The sequence below is a fragment of the Sorex araneus genome, chromosome X, assembly GCF_027595985.1.
Source record: "Sorex araneus isolate mSorAra2 chromosome X, mSorAra2.pri, whole genome shotgun sequence".
NCBI lineage: Eukaryota > Metazoa > Chordata > Mammalia > Eulipotyphla > Soricidae > Sorex > Sorex araneus.
The window spans coordinates 290,846,998-290,867,772 of record NC_073313.1 but is presented as its reverse complement, the minus strand read 5'-3'; the positions used below and the strand labels follow the sequence as shown (position 1 = coordinate 290,867,772).

General features: G+C 40.9%; 1 protein-coding gene across 1 annotated transcript in view; it reads left to right on the top strand.

Moving 5' to 3' along the window:
• The window catches only part of LRRC1 (leucine rich repeat containing 1), a 149,014-nt gene that overhangs the window by 114,779 nt on the left and 13,460 nt on the right, over positions 1-20,775 (top strand). Inside the window, exons 8-11 of the mRNA XM_055123441.1 lie at positions 848-992; positions 4,138-4,256; positions 5,250-5,333; positions 15,238-15,353. Coding sequence (XP_054979416.1) covers positions 848-992; positions 4,138-4,256; positions 5,250-5,333; positions 15,238-15,353 — 464 coding nt within the window. The remainder of the gene's footprint in view (positions 1-847; positions 993-4,137; positions 4,257-5,249; positions 5,334-15,237; positions 15,354-20,775) is intronic.

Sequence of the window (20,775 nt, the reverse complement as noted above, 5' to 3'; positions counted from 1 at the left end):
GAAGAATTTATACTCAGACATCAGGGAGCCATGAATTGTCTCCTTTTGAGTAGGTTATGTGAGTCCTTAACTAGTACTAGCTGAGTTTCCAGGAGGGAAAGTGCAGAAGCACAGATTAGACTGAGGCCTACTGGGCTCTGATTTGAGTAGACAGAGCAAAGGGCTTGGATGAGAGGGTAAACAGGAATTTATGATAGTGCCGTTGGGAATGGAAAGTAGAGATTAAGAGAGGAGATAATAGAAAATACTAACTTTACTAATGTCAAGTAATTCATCAAAATACTACTTTCCCCATTTCCAGACAAACTGCTTTCCTTCAAAAAAACCACGTTTCTCTTCTGTATTGCTATTAATGGTAGAGGTTTTTGTGGGTCTCTAAGTTCTGTTTTGCTAAGGATCACAATGATGTTCCTTGTAAAAAGTGCTGCTTGTCCTGGGAGATGAAAAGCAGGTGGCTTGCTGACATTGTGTGCCTTGAAGTGATGCTCTACTAAATTTCAGGGACTAGAGACTAGTCTTCTTTTTTCTTATTGTGTGACCTAGTAGTCATTTATTCATTCTTGGTGCCGGTCTCTTCTTATTCAGTGAGAATAACTTCTGCTTTTCTGAAATTTGGAGGGTTTTGCATCCCTCTGAGCTCTGTGTCTGTGATTCATAGTTTCCCATTTTCATTGGAAGGGAGTCTGAAAATTTATTCCAATCTTCATATGTAGGTATATGGTACAGAAGTATCCTTTGGACTACATTGAGATTTGATTGCCCCCCACAGCTCCCAAAATAATCACTGTAGCAAATTTCTCTTTACTGCTTTAATGCCTGAGTTTGTATTTCTTTGTCACTGATGTAGGAAATAGGAAATCTGAAGAACCTGCTATGCTTAGATGTCTCTGAAAACAGGTTGGAAAGACTTCCTGAAGAAATTAGTGGCCTGACTTCACTAACAGATTTAGTCATTTCCCAGAACTTACTAGAAGTGATTCCAGATGGCATCGGTACGTATTGAAACACTGACCACTGTAGGTGCTAGGTGTTGTCTGGAGCCTTTGGACTGAACTCGGATCCTTTGGTCACCAATCTTAGGTGTAGGACAGGAGACTCTTTTGCTGCTCTGTGTGTTTTCAAATCACGCGTGCAGAAAATTTTCATTACTATTTAAGTTTCTCTGTAAGCAAGTATTTGTTGTCTTGGTTCAGTGGCAGTTTTAGGTGTTTCTGCTTTAAGTGTTGACTCATATCTACTTCATCTACAATTTGTCAGTGATTTTAATAGGATTTAGTACACTAATAAAATGAGGTTCAGGCTTATGCATAGTCACTAAGAAATTTCTAATTGACATCCTGAATAGACCTGATTGCATGATTTAGGGAGGACTGTGTTAAATTGAGACCTTTGTAGTATGCTGGGAATTATCTTTACTTAAACCATTCTATGCTATTTACTTAAAAAGCAAAGTATAAAAGAAACAGTTCAGATTGTTTTATTTACCATAAAGGAATTAAGTCCAAGGTGAGAAAACAAATGGAAACAGAGAAGACACAAATAGATGTGAATTTGCAGCTTTACCATGGCAAAACTAGTTTGAAATGGTCAGAAACTATTTAACCATATAGTTGACATAGGATTTCTATGTTTGATGCTTTCTGAAACATCAAAAGAAGTTTTAAAAGGGTTTAAAAGGGTTTTTAATAGTCGGGGACACTGCATAGTTGGGACAGAGGACTACTTCTTTTCTGTTATGTAGTTGAGATGAAAGAGAAAGTAGATAATAGCTACTCTGCAGGAGATAGACATTGAATTTTGACAAAATATGGTTAGAAAATTGATGGTGAATTTGATTGTTCGTAGAAATATTCAGTGGAAGCAATTGTAGGAATTGAGGTTGAGTTTTACTTAGAAAAGGAAGTAGGAGACATGAGATGGCTGTGGAGTACATTTATTACATATGAAATAAAAGATTGTGAACCTCAATTTATGTATTTTGGACATGGCCATTGAGGTCATACCCTGGCAGTACTAAGGGCTTATGCCTGGAGGTGCTTAGGGACTTGAGCTGGGGTTAGTCCTGTGCAAGGTAAGTGCTTTAACCCCTGTACTATCTCAGCCAATGACTTCAATTTGATTTTTTTTAAAGTGCTTTAAATAGGTTTATTATACCCTAGTTCAAGGGAAATGAAAGTAATCGGACTACATTAAAAGTAAAAGATTTTATATATTAAAAGAGAATATGAACAGAACACTTTCCAAATCTACGAAGTGAATATTTTCAAACAAAAATCTGGACAGAGCATTTATGAAAACAAGTATGAAAGCAACAAAGTGCCCACCTACATCAGATAAAGGGGTTAGTAGTCAAAGAATATAAAGGATGCATACAGTTTAAGAGAAATAACTGAGACAAGAAGTAGACAGAAGATCTAAAAATCTTTTGTCCAGAGAGGATTTACAGTTGGTCAATAAGCATATATATGAAAAACTACTTATCGTTATGAACACCAGGAAAATTCTAATTAAGATCACAATGGTATACCACCATAAACCTGTGAAAATGGTTTACATCCAGAGCAGCAAGTATTAGGCTACATGCAGGAGGGCCTGGGCTTGATGAGTGGTCCTCATGACCTCTACCAGCACAAACTGGTAGAAAGTTATATCTACTTAAGTATTTGTTGTGGCATTATTTACAGTAGCTAAAATATGGAAGCAAACAATGTGGGTGATTTGGATAATGAAGACAAATTACATTTTACAACAGCAAACTATGAAGCTGTTTGAAACAAAACAAAACACAGGTGAAATTCTACCATTCATAAAAAAAAAAAAATAGAAGTCGCTCTAGGGAATTAAGTGTCAGGAGAAAATAAGAAAATAAGCCAGGAGAAAAGAGTTTACATGTGTAGCATAATGACATAGAATTGATGAACAGGCCAAACAAAAATAAGAATGGACCAATGGACTTGATAACAGAAAATTTACCTCAGGGAAAGAGACGGTGTGGGAGGGAAAAAAGATGGAGGTGGGGAATGTGTAAAAACTCTGCTGCAAATCAGTTGAAGCTCAGTAGGAAGAAAGGGAGTACCTTTCAGAAGAGGTGAGAGAAAAGCTCACAGGATTGAGCACAACTTTGAGTTTCTGTGGTGGACTTCTTTTGCAGGGAGGTGTGCCCGGGCTGTGGTAATTGAGCATTGCTGGGAATGCCAGCCTCTACCTAGTGTGAGCAAGGTGGGAGAAGCCCAAGGGGACAGTGTGACTTGGTTACTGATGATGAGAGAGCTTTGGGATAAGTGCCTCTCTCCTCCCCTGTACTGCACATAAGACCTGATAATGCTCCCAGCATCTCCCATCCTGCAGTTTGGGGCTTTCATTGTACGGTAGAGGTAGAGACAGTTAGCTGATTTCATGAGGGTGCTCTGATGGAACATGCCCACCTGCCTGCTGCCCACAGTGGGTACCAGGCAACGTCTGCTTCTAGGCTCAGACTCTCAAATCATACTTTACAGTAAACCTGGGAAAGATGAGGATTTCCCTCCCCTTGTCAGGCTCTGAGATGCTCAGTCACACCCAGGACTGGTGCCTGCCCCAGTAAAGGAGTAGAAGTCTTTCCAGAGTTGACTGCCTCCTTCTACACAGACAGAAATACTAGATGATCAGACCCACCACTGAATCATTTTCCTTCATGGATGATAAGCTGCACTTTACTGGTTTGGCTTTTAGTAAGTATGCTGCCTATTCCAGGAGTAAGATTTTCAAGTAATGTGTTAAAGACTTCTTAAGTAAAGAGAGTCCCTTTTTTTTGTACAAGAAATAGCTACTGTTCTTAAAGAGCCCTTGAGAGCCTTTTGCTTTTTCTTTAAATGCTCAGGCCTTAAATAGGCTATTTTTAGGTAGTGACTTTTAAAATGATTTGCTTCTAATTGCTGGCTGTTTTTCATGCTCTGTGCAAATTATTTTAACCCTAGTCTTAGTGATCTAAGTGAGATTGTGATTTCAAAATGTGAAAGCTGGTTGTACGGGGTGGGGGTGGGGGAATGAATAGCTGATTAAAACACACACACACATACACACAAACAGCAGATAGGAAGGATCAAGTGATGATTGGAAAACAACTATGTCTAATGAGTTTAAATAATGCCTTTATAGGAAAACTAAAGAAACTGTCAATCTTGAAGGTGGATCAGAACAGACTCTCACAATTGCCTGACACTGTTGGGGACTGTGAAAGCCTCACTGAATTGGTTCTTACAGAAAATCGGCTCCTGGTGAGTGGCATGTGCATTTCAAATGCCTATTTATCCTGTGCTCTCTCTGTCAAAAAAGACTTTCCAAGGAGAGTCTGCTTATAATTTGGGTGGACTGAAGGGAAATTTCCCTGTGTTACATCTTTAAAAAGAACTTGTGAAGCATGACATCTCAACAGGCTGAGCACATGCTTTGTGTACTGGGACCAAGTTTCCATTGCTGCCACTGCAATGGAAACTGAGCACTGACAGGAGCCACCTCCCAGCACAAGCTGGCAGTCGCCCTGCCCCTACCACATTATCAGATGCTCCCACTGAACCTCTGGCCCAGTTGATCAAGAAAAAAATGACAAAAAGGAGTCAGAGGCTTCCTCTGGCAGGAGCGATGGGAGGGAGTGAATCTTCCTACTGTGGTTTGAGGTTTCAGTCTTACAAATAGCATTATAGTACCAAACATGCTATTCAGCCTGGATTCCATGCGAGTCTCACAGACACACTCCCCGCTCCAGCCATGGGTGTAGCCTGTTCCCAGAGGGACCTGTGCTCCCCTGGCGGCCCTCCCTCCTACTCTCCTGGGCCTCCTGCACCCAGAGGGGGTCCTGATTTCCAGCTGCAGCCAGCACTTTGGGTGCCATCGTCATCTAAACCACAGTCTCAGTGCAGTTCTCAAAGGCACGATCAGGAAAAGAATGACTGGATGTGAATTCTCCCCTGCTGGGACTGAAGAGTCTCCTCCTTTGCTAGGTGTTTCTTATTCCCCGGTCTGTGCCTTTGGCTTTGTTTCACTGGAACACGCTACCATTTCAACACAGATGTTAAGTATTTAATTCTACATCCCCTGAGTGAACTTTGCAAATATCTGGTATTCAAAAATTATTGTTACCTTTTTTTTTTCCTTCATGGGTAGGGAGGAAACTGGATGGAATTCTATTCCTTAGGTCCTTGAAAAGAGCCGTTTTGCCACACTTTTTCAAGCAGTATATTAACTTAATGATTAAAATGTTCCTTTAACAGGCCTTACCTAAGAGCATTGGAAAACTTAAGAAGTTGAGTAACTTGAATGCAGACAGAAATAAATTAGTGTCATTACCAAAAGAGGTATGTACTTTAAGGGAAAAAAATCATTTCACTGAAATAATTCGCCAGATTTAAAAAAAAAAAGTCATATACTTTAAAGGACTTATGTGAACCTTTTTGAAGAATGATCTTTCCTTATAAATCTAGAGATGGTTGGAGGAATTACATCAATGAATGAATGAGCAACAAAAACGAGAGAGTAGGTGGGTCTGCAAGGCTGTAAGCCTGTTGGGAAAGCTGAACTGATTGGTTGTTTAGTTGGATGAAGAAAGACTCAGGTTTCCTGCTCAACATACAGAAGATACCAATATACCATACAGGCATCATTGGCAGAAGTTAGTTTGCAAGAGGAAATAGATAACTTTGACATTAAACTATCCCATGAACCATGGGAATTGTAAGAATGGATCTTGAAGCAACCCTGTTTCTGGGCATATGAACACTAGACAGTGTTCATGTCTGGGAAGGAGTGAATGAACTCTCCACAAAGGCATTCTCATAGAGGAAGTCAAATAAAAGCTAAAGCTGGATTCCTAGGATTTTTCTTGCCAATGCTTCAAGGGAGAAAGAGTTGCCATCCCTTGTTGAGCATCTCTTTGCAGACCAAGAGGCATTTAAGCTTTGTCAAGAGGAGGGAATGCGGGGAACTGTGAGGAAACCCATTGTAGATCAAATAAGCCAGTTTCCAGTGCGTTAGAAAGAAAGCTTTCTCTTTAGATCCAGGAGGGCTTGACTGGACAAGATTCTGAACTTAATCTTAATTTTTCTTAATTTTATTTTTATTTAGTTTGGTTTTGGTTTTGGGGTTACATGCTCAGAACTTCCTCCTGGCTCTGCACTCAGGGATCACTCCAGTGGACTCGTGGGACTCTGTGGGGTGCCAGGACCGAACTTAGGTCAGCCTGTGCAAGTCAAATGTACATGCTGTACTGTCACTCTGGCCTTGAGCATGATTTTTAAATTAGCATTATAGCTTAGCTTAAAACTATACTGAGGGCATCCATGAGATGGGGTGAGCCCCCCTTTCCTTCCTCAGGACCACACATGAAAAGGCTTCTGTGTTCTGTGACATTCTCGCTGGCCAGGCGCAGTTTCCTTTGGAATGGCCTATTCTGACATTTCTGACATCTTTTCTCGGAATAGCTTCAGAGCAGACCATGAGGGCTTCTTGTTTTCCTAGTATATTTCTGGAGGGGCCTGAACTTGGTATCTTTTCCTTTGCCCAGTGTGTTCTTCCTAGGGTGTCCCAGGTTTTTCCTTGGATAACCTAGCTGCTGCCTAGGAAGCCAAGGGCTTCTGACATCTTCCTAATCTGAATATCAGCATGTAAATAACAGTTTTCTAACTGAGAGATATCTCAGAAATACTGGGACTCCACCAAGAGATCTTGTTACTGATCAAGACATTTTGGTTCCAAATCTCTAAATGAAATAAAACACAAGAGTTGCTATTTTCTGTACACTAATTTTACTCTGCTCGAAATGCGTTTTCTCATACATGAGGCTGGGTGATAGATGGGGCATATAAACAAAGAAGTAGAAAACAAAGACTGTTTTGTCTTTCTAATGCCATAGGGAATTTTATGTCTGTTGACCCCTTGAAACCTCAGAACAGCTCTTGTGGTCACGAGGCGATCTTCAGTTTAAGACTGAGGGAATGGACCAGTGAGTAGCTTTCCTCACATAGTGGAGAGACGGAAGCTCCAGAGACGAGCTCCCGACTTCTACCTTCACGTGTCTTTCACTGGCCATTAAAGGCTTAACTCTTCAAGTATAGCAGTCAGCATGGCCATTTCTAACGTTGTGACCTTGTAAGACAAGAAGGACCTCAGTTTGGTACAGAAAGATCAGATTCTCCTTTTTGTTGTTGTTTTTTGAGGGCAGTCTAGAAAAATCGGTACATTTTAGGAATATTGCCAAGGTGAATGCCAAGCAAAGATCAGTGCCAAATTGACTTCTCATGTTACCCCTCAGTTAGCTTCACTTCCCATCCCCAGCTGCCCCCTTCCTTTTTGGTTCTTTCAGAATAACCCCCTCTCGACAAGGACTCTGCTTTTGGTAAAGCTATCACCACAGTTATCCTTCTCTCAAGATTTAATGTTTGTGTTTAGATGATTATAACTACTATGTGCTAGCTATGGCATAAATATCCTGGAACAGCTTTTTTCTTTCTTTTGGACTGTGAAAACTGAAAGCTTTGTGAAAATATTTTTAGCTCCAAACCATTTTATTTAGCTTTCACATTTTACCCATTTTCTATGTCATCCAAATGATTTTTCTGGCATTGAGAGTTTTATCAATAGGTCTAAAGACGACGCTACTTTCCTTCGCTGTTCCATCAGGCTGAGAGGGTTTAGATACTTAGGAATCCTGTCTTTCCTCACTGCCATCACTACTCTGCGCCCCCCACCATCACCCACATTCAGTTCCTAGAGTAGGAACAGCACCAAGCACATGTCTCCAATTCTGCTATGGGTCACACTTTGGTAACCCAGCAGAAATGGTTGAGTGTTTGCCTCTGACCATTGCACAGGGCAGCCAAACCACTGAGAGCCTCCTGACCTCAGCTGCGTCACATTGGTTTGGGTGCACCATCCTGCCTTGAGTGACTGTGGCAGGTCCTGAGACAGCCGAGAGGTGGGGAAGGCCATGAGACTGTGTTTGTTTGAGCCCTCTGTGTCCCAGCTTGATACTGTTGGATCAAACCCTGCATCTTACCAATTGTTTCCTTTCCTTTCAAAACTTGATCTCTTCCTCTTGAACAGCTAAGTCACTTGCATGACGCACCTAAACTGAAATGCTGACCAACTTCACTTTATCTGCTAAATATCTTACTCACTTTATTTGCTAATACCGCCATTGCTTTGATATAGTGTGCTATTCTTCCTATATTTTTGTGTTTTTTTTTTAATTGGTAGTAGTGTATATTGTCTGTTTTATATCACAGTTCCTTAGTCTGTAGCAACATGTATTTGCTTTTTTTTTGTTCCCAAAATGGTTGAAGAGAAAAATGTTTGTACTGTGTGGGTCACAATAACAGAGTCTGTTTGTGTTCTGTGGTGTTATTTGTGGTAAACATTTGCAAATCAACGAATGTCTCTTGTTTTTTTAATTGTTAGCTGCTTGGAATTTTAGAAAAGTCAGGTAACTTGTTAACTTGTAAGTATTAATCAGACCACAGTTGCATCTCTGACTTCCATTTCGCTTAATTGCATGAAGATTCAAATCAGCTGACTGCTTTGTGTGTTCTTCATTGTGCAATACTGGATATTTTCCTCTCAGTTCAGTGTTGTTGTTCTAAAATGACTGCATGGAACCTTTTTTTATTATGTGTTTGTCAGATTTGTTCAGATTATTTTCTCTCCGAAGGATACTGTTCTGCAAATTACATTTTAAGTGACTCAGAAATTCTAAAAGACTTCATTTGGCAGCTCATCTGTCTTTACTGTATTCAAGTTTGTGGGCATAATGCTATTCTAATGGAAAGACTAGATTTGTTTTATTTGCTACAAATGGCATGCTCCTGTTTTTTTTCAAGCCACTGATTGTGTCTTTGATTTCTCATCCTGTTGCTTAAGTGTATGTTTTGGGAAAGGAGGCTTCCTAAAAAACTCATTTTGGGTGGAGGGAAGAAGTAAGAAGGGTCTGTATTGCAATATGATTCCTTAGACAGAATTGGTCTACCCTGTATGTGAGCATGGGTCTGATGTAAGAGACCCAATAATATCCCTTAGGTAAATTGTACCTTTAAATATCTCTATTATATAGGAGCGTCTAGCTGGAAGAAAGGCTAAAGCCCAGTCTTCTCTTTCTTTCTTCCTTTCTTTCTCTCTTTCTTTCTATTTTTGGGTGGTGGGAGGCACACCCAGTGATGCTTAGGGCTTCTGGCTCTGCAGTCAGGAGTTACTCCTGCTTGCATGCAAGGCAAGCACCCAGCAGCAGTCCTATCGCTCCACCCCTCCAACCCCATCTTTTCTTTCTATTTAGTCAAAACTTAAGTGACCCTAATTGATCTGCAGTTACCCATTCAAGTAAGACAGGACAGGATTTGAAGGTCACCAAGTCCTGTCTTCACCAGACATCCGTAAATATTAATTGCCTATATGTAATTGTACAATAAGCAAAAAAATCTGTCATAATGATATATTCATTAGTGGGTCACTTTCTGTGTTTTTATTGTTATAGTTTAAAAGAGTTTTAGTGTAAGTCCTCATTAGATCCTAAAATTATATTATAAAATTATTGGCAAGTTAAAAAAGAGATCATTTAATACCTAAAAATATTAAAACATTGTTGTCCTTGGACTTCAGTATGGAGGAACTTTCCTAAACTTGAGAGAGAAAATAATTCAGTAAAGATGATGCAATTGATAAACTTGTCTATGTGAAAATTAGGTTTGTGACCTTCAGAGAGGTGAGGGCAACTGGGAAGCAGAGTAATATTCCATCACAAATGAAGGTTTTCCCTTATTCTTGGGCATCAAAAAGAAGATAACAGAGAGTAGATAAAAATAAAAACAAGTTTTATACTCCATACCCCCATCCCGAATAATTGCATCAATTGATAGAAAGGACAAAGAGAAAAGGCTATTGTGGGAAATTTTTAGCTCCTCTATTATTCACAAAAATTTAAAGTTTTTTCACCTATTTCAAAGCTTTAGAAAGTACACATTGGCAAGAGTACAGGAAAAAGTCTGTTATCATGGATATAGAAATTCTTATGGCTTCTCTGAAAGGGACTATGATAATAGTATAAAAAGTGTGCAAGTCTTTTTTTTGAGATTCAGTTTTTTTCTTTATTTTTCAAAAATATTTTATTGAGTAACTGTATTACAAAGTTATTCATGATTTAGTTTCATACGTACGATGCCCCAATACCAATCCTTTCACCAGTGTTCGCTTTCCTCCAAAATGTGCAAGCCTCGATTCTGTGAGTCCACTTCAAGAATTTATCTCTAATAGAGAATTATAGATATACATAAATAATGATGAGCAAGGAAGTTTATTACACACAGGAGCAGCTAACATGCCACACCCCATACTGGGCACAGTGCCAAGGCCTTTCATGTTTATTCTTGTCATGTTTTCACAATAGTTTTATGAGGGATAGGTAAATTATCATCAATATCCAACAGATTGTGAAACCAAAATACAGAGAAATTAAGTAACTTGTCCCAGATCACACAGCAAGGAAATGGAAGAACTAACCAGCAGTGTCTAATATGGGTGATTTGTTTAATTTATGATAAATCCATAGAATGAAGTGGCTGATAAAATCTTTTTAGAAATGTAAAAATATGGGGCAATGTTCTTGATGTCATATTTGGCCTGAATTTTTTGTTAAAGTTGATCTTTAAAATCACAAATGCATGGAAATGACACCAAAAGATTGGACCTTCACCGTTGTTAATGTTGTTTATCTCTTTGTAGTAGAATTTGTTTTGAGTTACATATCCAGTGTGCTTTCATGTGTACAGGTGTATGTTTTTTATTTTCCAGTCAATGTATGTTATATTTATACAATTAGAAAAGTAGAATGTTGTAGCTGTTGGTGGCATTTTTATGTCAGTGGCCAAAAGAACAGGGAATCCCAAAGCCACATTTTCAGAATATTTATGAAGAAAGGAGCATTGACTAATATGACACAGATGATGATGAGAAAGGTCAAAAATAATCTTTGTCTTATAAAATTATACATCATATTAATTTCTATTCAGATTGTATTTTGACCAGATTTTACTTTTTATATATTTTCCCTTTTGCGTGAAATGTGGGTTTGGTTATGTTGTAAATAGTATTACCAGGAAGATACTGAAAGAAAATGAAAAGACTCTTACACTTAAGGTAGACATTCACAAAGTAGCACAGAAGCAGACAAAAGAGAAAGTATTTCTCTTTGAATATTTGAATCAGCCTAATTATACTCTTTAGTGTTATGTCAGAGGCAAACAGTTTATACTGATTGCAAGCTGACCTGACAAAAGGTTTTCTAACTGATCTACAGATCCCATCTCCTTGAGGTGGATTAGATCAGTAGCAAACAACTGAGGACAGTATAGTCTAAAACTGAAACACTATAAAAAGCTAAACCCGATTCTCAGCTATATTCTGTAACTCTCAGAGAATCCAAGTCCAACCCCTTGTATTCTGGGAAGGTGCTATTATGTGGTTTAAGGGAGTTTAAAAATATCAGCTTCCTACATAACTGGTAATGAGTTATTTAAACTGTTACTCTGCTTCCCAGAATTTCTAAGTCATGGAGACATTTTATCCTCATGACCACTAAAGAACTGGTAAACTATATCTCCCAGACCCAAGAGGAAAGGCAAAAGTGCTTGTGAATGATAGCTATGATACAGTACTGAGCATGTTCTAACACTAAAATACTGTCAGGAAGACAGATTCCTTAAAGATGTTGAGGTAGATCCTGGATGAGCTTGCCAGCATCAGCACGGATTGCACACTCGTTTGAGTGTTGATTGTACCAGTCTTTTGGAGTTGGAATTTTCACTTCCCTTCTTAGAAAAACAGTATCAACCGCATTTATTTGGCAGCAGCAATCAGCCACGTTCTATGATAAGTGCTAAATTATACTTGTGGCTTCATCTCATATAATCCTTATAGTTAACTTTTGGTTAAAGTAATGTGGCCGAACCCACAAAGCACATGACTGACCCTAAGTTCTATCCCACATCTGTATGATCTCAAAGCAGACACTCCCTTTGTTGTGCCGCATTCCCCTTTGACATCCTACAGAGAACTGTATCTTTCGAATTATGGGTGTGGCTGCTTAATAGCATTTTCTGAAAATCAAGGTTCCAGCCATCCCTTCCTGGCTGATTTGGAAAGAGGACTCTGAATGTTAGTCTGGGACAGGGCGTGCCTTTGAGGAGGACTGAAGCATCCCGGCATTCCCTGCTGCAGGGCGTAACCTTCCAAGAACTACACTCAGTGGAGATCAGGAAGTCAGTTTGCTGACAGCCCAAGGTGCCCAGCCTGCTCTGAGTACAGTTGCTTTCCACCCCTGCAGATTAGAGTGGAAAGGAGAGAGAAAAGAAAGATTGTAAACAGTCCATTTCCCCCAGCAAACACTTCAAATGTGCCAACCTGCTGCCCGTCACTTTCATCACTCTGACATTTAGAACCCTACCCGACAAGCTCTGGTTAGTTTTTTTGTTTGTTTGTTTGTTTGTTTTTGTTTTACAATTAGATATTACATGCACCTAATACAATCGAAAATGTCCACGTGGAATATAGGATGAGGCCCTAAGCAGATACCGTACAGGTGACTGGGACAATGGACCACTTCATGACACAGTGCTCAAGTCAGGATTGAGTGTTGGTACTGCACACTGAGCAGGAGGGAAGTCACTGCCTCATCCCGTAGTGAGGAGCTGGCGTTTCCAGCTTTTCTTACCGAGTAGACCAGGCATGTAAAGTGAGACCAGGCCAGCGGTGTTGAGAGCTATCAAACCTCAGTCACAGGGAAGACCTCCCCTGAGTTTACAAGTAGCCCTCTGTGAACCCAAACCCTCTCAAGGAGCAAGATTATAGAGGGGTAAGGAGGGGCTACTTGGATTCCCTTCCTATGAGAAGATCTTTGTTAGGATCGTTTAAATTTATCAAAGAATTTGATCATGTCCTCAAAACAATCGGGATTTATATTATTTTCTTTCCATGATATTCCAGGGTACTGGAGTAAAATCAGTGATTTTCTTTCTCAAGGAAGGGAGAAATTCTACACCCCACACAAGTTCCTGTTGCAAAATGCTTTTAGGGCATCAATTGAGGCCCCATATTCACAAGACATGAGAGCCTATTCTTAAGATTCCTCTAAAAGAAAATTTTCCCCCTTACTACACATATAAGCAAATCATAAGTAGTTGCCTTTCATTGGCAAACAAATGCATGTAATGTATATAAACACCTACCTGAGAAAAATGTTGGTTATGTAGGCTTCTCGTGTTAGTACGGAGGATGTGCACTCTGTATGACAAGCACCCTGATTATATTAAGTCATCATCATCATCATCCCGTTGATCGTCAAATTTCTCGAGTGGTCTCAGTAACCTCTCCATTTGTCCTATCCCTGAGATTTTAGAAGCCTCTCTCTACTCGACCTTCCCAACAATGCCGCATTGGAGGCTCTTTCAGGGTCAGGGGAATGAGACCCAGCTTATTACACATATGAAGTTATGTGTAAATTAAACAGCATTTTTGTCAGGCCATCTTAGAATCCCTCACATGATAGTTTGTGCTATTAGATAGTTACAGAGAGTATTTTATAGTTTAGAGAATGTTTAGCTAATACGGTGTGATGGATAAACTTAAGAAACACAGAAGAAAGGCATTTCTATAAGAAATAGTGCCTTTGGGACAGGAGTAATAATACAAAGGGCTGAAGTGCAGGCAGTAGCCAGGGGGCCTGGATTCCATCCCTCTCACCACGTTTCCCCTCACAATGCCAGTAGTGACCCCCAAGCTCTGCACCAGGAGTGGACCCTGGGCACCACCAGGAGTGGCCCAAAAACTAATGGAAAGGAAAGGGAATCCAAAAGTTTAAGCAATATTGTATCTTGAATGAATGAACCAGTTTTATTGGATAAAAATGACTACACAAAGAAATAAAAGGTACCATCTAAACACCTTTCTATATATCTGAAAGTTTTCCAGATGGCTGGAGATAAATGTGAGTTTGTGTATACATGCTTGCTTACTTTTATTGACCATTCATTATGGGCAAATCTGTAGCACTGTCGTCCAGTTGTTCATCAATTTGCTTGAGTGGGTACCAGTAACGTCTCAATTGTGAGACTTGTTACTATTTTTGGCATACCGAATACGCCATGGGTAGCTTGCCAGGTTCTGACGTGTGGGCGGGATACTCTTGGCAGCTTGTTGGGCTCTCCGAGAGGGATGGAGGAATCGAACCCAGGTCACCCGCATGCAAGGCAAATGCCCTACCCACTGTGCTATCGCTCCAGCCCATCATGGGTAAATACTGCAGTTAAATATATTACTTCAGAATCTTTGTATTAATTCTGACAAACAGAACCTTTATATTTTAACAAACTTTCCCATGAAGATAACTACATTGCAATTTTATAATTATGCCTTCTGCTTTTAAAGATACTATGTACTCATTAAACACATGTAAATAGGAAAGGGTAGAAAATACATTTAGATTTCATTGGGAATTCAAGTCCCCTAACTGGGAGCCTCTGGAGTAGTTTTCCCTGTGTCACAGAGACCTCAGTAGTTTCCTTCATGGGCTGTGCCAGTCTTTATTTTTAGTGAGGATGGCGAGTCTAAGAATATAGTACTGTATGGAGTCCTGCAGGAGGTTGTGTCTGGGGTTGAGTTATCTTTCTACTCTCTTGGTTAGGTTCCCTTCTGTAAAAAAAACACTGCCAGTTTATTTGAGAATCACTGAATTCTTGTTCTCCTTCTTCTTCTTCATTCTTCTTTCTCCTCCTCCTCCTCCTCCTCCTCCTCCTCTTCCTCTTCCTCCTCCTCCTCTTTCTCCTCCGCCTCTTCTTTCTCCTCCTCCTCATTCTCCTCTTCATCCTCCTCCTCTTCCTTTTCCTCCTCTTCCTTTTCTACTTCCTCCCCCTCCCCCTCCTACTTATCCCCCTCCTTCCCCTCCCCTACCCTTTCTCCTTCCTCCCTCCTCTTTCTTCCTTCCTTCCACATTGAATAGCTCAATTTCCTTTGAATTGCCTGCTTTAATAACAATATCAAATATGGCAAGGACTGAGATGTGAGTTTGTGTACTTCCACAAGAAGGTCATAACTGAGACCAGCGTGTGTGTTTACCATATTTAATTTTTTATAAAAATGGAATGGAGTTTGCATTTGTCAATGGAGCGTGAACTTACCAACTTGAGCAGAAGCTATTTAAACGATGCTTTTTATTCCCAACTGTAGATCGGTGGTTGCTGCAGCCTCACTGTGTTCTGTGTTCGTGACAACAGACTAACTCGGATACCCGCAGAGCTCTCACAGGCAGTGGAGCTTCACGTCCTGGACGTGGCGGGAAATAGGTAAGCATGTTCCTGTTTGCTTTGCTCATGAGGAACAAATGTCTTTCCACCCTCACATGCTCTGCTGCTTCCTTGGCTTTCCTCCTCCGCTCCGTGTTGCAGAGTGTGTATTGATCAGTGGAGCTGCCCAGGCCTCAGGGAACCCATGAGCTCACGGCTGCAGTGAGTGAGCCTGAGCTGACCAAATGCCTGGGGCTGTGCCCCGCAGCAGGATTTCTTAAACTTTCCCCACCTGGGGACCCTTTTCGCTCAAAAAAAAAAAAGGAGGGGGGGGGGAAACCAAAACCATGTGACATGTTATATGGATGAGAAACATCTTGGATTCATTACACATTTATTTTGAATTTGTTGTGTGCAATTGTATGTTCAGAAGCTTTTTAATACTGCAAGATTTTTCTTCAGAACCTCCTCTTTCAGTTCTGTTATCCACAGTTTAAAAAGACATGCTGAGGCTGGAGTGATAGCACAGTGTGTAGGGCGTTTGCCTTGTATGCGGCCGACCCGGGTTAGAATTCCAGCATCCCATATGGTCCCCTGAGCACCGCCAGGAGTAATTCCTGAGTAATTCCTGAATGCACGAGCCAGGAGTAACCCCTGTGCATTGCCAGGTGTGACCCCAAAACCAAAGAAAAAGCCATGCTATTATATATTTTTACATATATATATTTTTATATACATAAAAAATGTCATCTGGGGCTGGACCTCTCAGAGAGGTCAGCAAGCTACCGAGAGTATCCCGCCCACACGGGCAGAGCCTGGCAAGCTACCCGTGGTGCATTTGATATGCCAAAAACAGTAAAACTAGGTCTCATTCTCCTGACCCTGAAAGAGCCTCCAATCGTTGGGAAATCGAGTAAAGAGAGGCTGCTAAAATCTCAGGGCTGGGACAAATGGAGACCTTACTGGTGCCCACTCGAGTAAATTGACAAACGAGATGGCAGTGATACAGTGATGCAGTGGTTTTTATCAAAACACCATGATTTACAAAGTTTTTCATAATACAGTTGTTCAGTGTTCTAACACCACCAGTGTTACCTTCTCTCCACCAGTGTCCTCAGTTTTCCTCCCAACTCCAACCTTCATCCTTAGTCACATGACAAATTCACTTTATATTGCTTCCAACACTCCTTTTAAACCCCACCCCCTCCAGGTCAATCACAGGGATCAGTTCTCCCATTATTTTGCCTGCGGATCTTTGTTGCCACCTTGCTGCTATATATCTTTACATTGCTCAGATGGACAGATTGAAGTTTAAGTTGACATTTCTGTGAAATGCTTCCCAGAATAGCAGGACAGGAGTGTAAGAAGAACTGGGAGACCCATGTTACCGTAGCTTTCATAACTGGTTTTTGTTAAGTTATCATGTGCCTTAGTTTCCTCATTGAAAAAATGAGCTTGAATGAGCTGGAGCTAGATTTTAGTGAGGAATCTCGATGGGCTTTAGCAGTCACCCTAAGCCTCCTGGGATTATACAAACTTCCCTTCCCTGCCAAGTGTAGTTATGAATTGCCAAGTGAGACTCAGTCCAAAAATTTTTCTCTTCAAGCTTTATTTCTTTCACATTGGAGTCTCTTCTCTATCTCCCACTTATATTCTTTACTCATGCTCTTTTTTTTATCCAGGTGGGGGTGGGGGAATGAGACAGAACCACACTACACCTACCTATGCCCAGGATTTACTCATGGCTTTGTGCTCAGGGATTCAGGCCAGGGTTGACTCTTCCTCACCCACTGTACTGTCTCTCAGGCTTGTACTCATCCCCAGAAGCTGCCTTTTTTTCTGAGCCTCTGTAAAATCTCCCCAAACTTAGGGCTTCCAGCCCCAGATGATAAATGCCCTAGTTACAGGTATGCACACACACACACACACACACACACAAAAAAAAAAAAAAAAAAAACAACCTAAAAGTTTCCTTAAGTTAGTTACTATGCTTTATGTGTCCTGGGACTGTTGGTGCCTTGACTGCGGCCAGCATGTGACAAATGCCTTGATAAGTAGTTTCCCACTGAAGGAAAATGTTAGAAGTTATTGTTCTACAAGATGTAAAGCAAGCTACTGTGAAGTAGCTCAGGTCACAAGCTTCATTTCCACTGGGAATTAAATAATTGCTTTGAATGTGATACAGTTAGAAGTCTGTTCAACTGGGGGAAGGTGTGCAATGATTTTTTTTTTTTTTAGATTTCATTGAATCACTGTGAGATAGTTACAAGCTTTCATGTTTGGGTTACAATCACACAATGATCAAACACCCATCCCTCCACCAGTGCACATTCCCCACCACCAATATCCCCGATATACTCCCCCCTTTCTCATTCTCTCCCTGCCTCCATGGCAGACAATATTCCCCATACTCTCTCTCTACTTTTGGGCTTGCAACACAGACACTGAGAGGTCATCATGGTCCATTTCGGCACACATCTCCCATCCTGACTGATTCCTCCAGCCATCATTTTCCTAGTGATCCCTTCCCTCTTCCACCTGCCTTCTCCCCTCCACTCATGAAGCAGGCTTCCAGCTATGGGTCAATCCTCCTGGCCCTTATATACTGTCCTTGGGTGTCAACCTCATGTGATGTTATTCTATACTCCACAAATGAGTACAGTCCTTCTGTGTCTGTCTCTCTCTTCCTGACTCATTTCACTTAGCATGATACTCTCCATGTCTATCCATTTATAAACAAATTTCATGACTTCACCTCTCCAAACAGTTGCGTTGTATTCCATTGTGTAGATACACCAAAGTTTCTTTAACCAGTCATCTGTTCTAGCAATGATTTTAAATGGTAAATGCCATCAATCTAAAGAGTGCTGGGAGGACTGTGTCCCTGTTACCGATTAGCTTGGTCCCCAGGTCAGGCACCTGTAAAAAACTAAGGCACGCCGAGGGGCATGTGCACTTGCGGGCTCTCCGGGCAGCTCTATATCACCACCCGCGTTCGGTGCTCTGGAACCGCTGTATATGGGCTGGGTCGGGACAGCCTTGGCCAAGAACAGGCGAAGAAAGAACGAGGACCAAGCTGGTTGCTGATTAGTTACTGTTTATTCAATCTTCCATCTTTCTCATCTCCCGCACTCCCAGCTCCGTCTTCTCTCTGGATCAACTGCAACCTCTCCTCCTACTTGTCTCTCCCACCTTCCCTCTAGGCTACCCAGGCTGGTAGCAAAATCAACATAAGAAAGCCCTTCCTGAGGGCAGGGCATTCCAAAGCCCTTCCTGACTCTTAAGGTATTTTTTCTTTTCCTTAGTCCAAACACTTATTAACATCTTAATACTAGTTATTTTTGTATGGACATAGCAAGAGATACATTGAGGCTTGCAAGGCAGCTCTCCTGGCAACATCTTGCCACAGACTCAGACCACAGCACTCAGGCCAGATTAATCATTCCTCACCCTAGCAGGGTCCGAATCTAGTTATCACTGTTTGGATCATGACAGCATTTGTCCATGATCAAGCTCTTAATTTATAGTTAAGCATTAGGCACTTTGGCCAGGCCCATCTCGATGCCAGGGTAGCACACAACTCACCGCTTGCCCTGGGTCCGTCTCGTCCCTCGTCGGGACCCTATTTTTGGGGGTGCTAGGAAGTAAGGGCAGCTGAAGCTTAGGTCGAGAGAACAGATGCCCAGGAGGAAAATACCATGTAGAGTCAAATGACTCCCAGGTTACAAAAAGCATACCATTTGCTAAGTCTTCCTGTGTCCATTACAAAAAGGACATTGGTCTGAATAAACTATGCAAAGGACTCAAGGAGAAGAGAAAAACAATATTTGCAAGTCAACAGAACACTAAGAAAGAAGCCACAAATAAACAGAGGAATAGGAGCACTGTAACGGGAGTAACCCAATAAACCTAAACTACCTGAGGCTATGTTATCCTACAGGCATCAAACCCCCAGTTTTTATTTTTGCTGATGGTTTGCAGGCAGCAGTACTAAATAAATGGCAGTGGTTAGCTGGCATTGGGATGAGTTCTGGGTTTTGGGGGTGCCTATCTTTTTAAAGCTAATCCTAATAGGACATCTTGATTCTTTGGAGTTTTGTCTCTTTTTAAGTTTTTTAATTGAATCACTGTAAGATAAAGTTACAAAGCTGTCATGATTGACTTTCATTCATACAATGATCGAACACCCATCCCTTCACCAGTGTGCATTTTCTACCACCAATGTCCCCAGTATCCCTCGTGCCACCCCATCTCACCCCCTGCCTCTGTAGCAGGCACCTTCCTTCTTTCTCTCTACTTTGGGGCATCATAGTTTGCAATACAGATACTGAGAGGCCACACATCTCCCATCCTGAGAAATCCCTCCAACCATCATTTAACTCAGTGGTCCCTTCTCCATCCCAACTGCTTTCTCCCCCAGCACATGAGTCAGGCTTCCAAACTGGACTGATCCTTCTGGCCATTCTATTACTTTAATCCCTGTTTCTTGCTATACTGGTGAATAGGAATTTACAGCACAGTTTGTTGAGTAGAAAGATGGCTCTGTTGTTCACATGTTTTCCACATGAATGAAGACTTCATACTCCAAGTCTCTCAAAAGAAGGGAAAGTTGAACTTTATTATGATTGAACTGGAGTAGTGAGAACCCAGTTAAAAAAATTGAGTTACCATATCTCCCTAATACCAAAAGCAAACAAAGACACCACAAAAAAAGAAAACTACAGGCCAATATCCCTGATGAACACAGGTGCTAAAATTCTCAACAAAATATCAGCAAATAGAATTCAACAACTCATCAAAAAGATCATACACCACGATCAAGTGGGATTCATCCCAGGGATGCAAGGATGATTTAACATCCGGAAATCAATCAACATAATCCATCATATCAACAAAAGAAAAGATAAAAATTATATAATCATATCAATAGATGCAGAGAAAGCATTTGACAAGATCCAATACCCGTTTATAATGAAAATGCTCACCAAAATGAGTATAGAAGGGGCCTTCCTCAATATAGTCAAAACCGTTTATCACAAGCCTACGGCAAGCATCGTCCTCAATGGGAAAAAACTAAGAGCCTTCCCTCTGAGAACAGGTATGAGACAAGATTGCCCACTCTCTCCACTTCTGTTCAATATAGTACTGGAAGTACTTGCAATAGCAATTAGGCATGAAAAAGATATTAAGGGCATTCAGGTAGGAAAGGAAGAAATCAAGCTCTCACTATTCGCAGATGATATGATACTATACCTAAAGAACCCTAAAACCTCTACCAAGAAACTCCTAGAAACAATAGACTCATATAGTAAAGTTGCAGGCTACAGAATCAATACCCAAAAGTCCATGGCTTTCCTATATGCAAATAATGAGAGAGAAGAATGTGACATGAGAAAAGCAATCCCATTCACAATTGCGCCTCAAAAAATCAAGTACCTCGGAATCAGCTTAACAAAGGAGGTAAAGGACTTGTATAATGAAA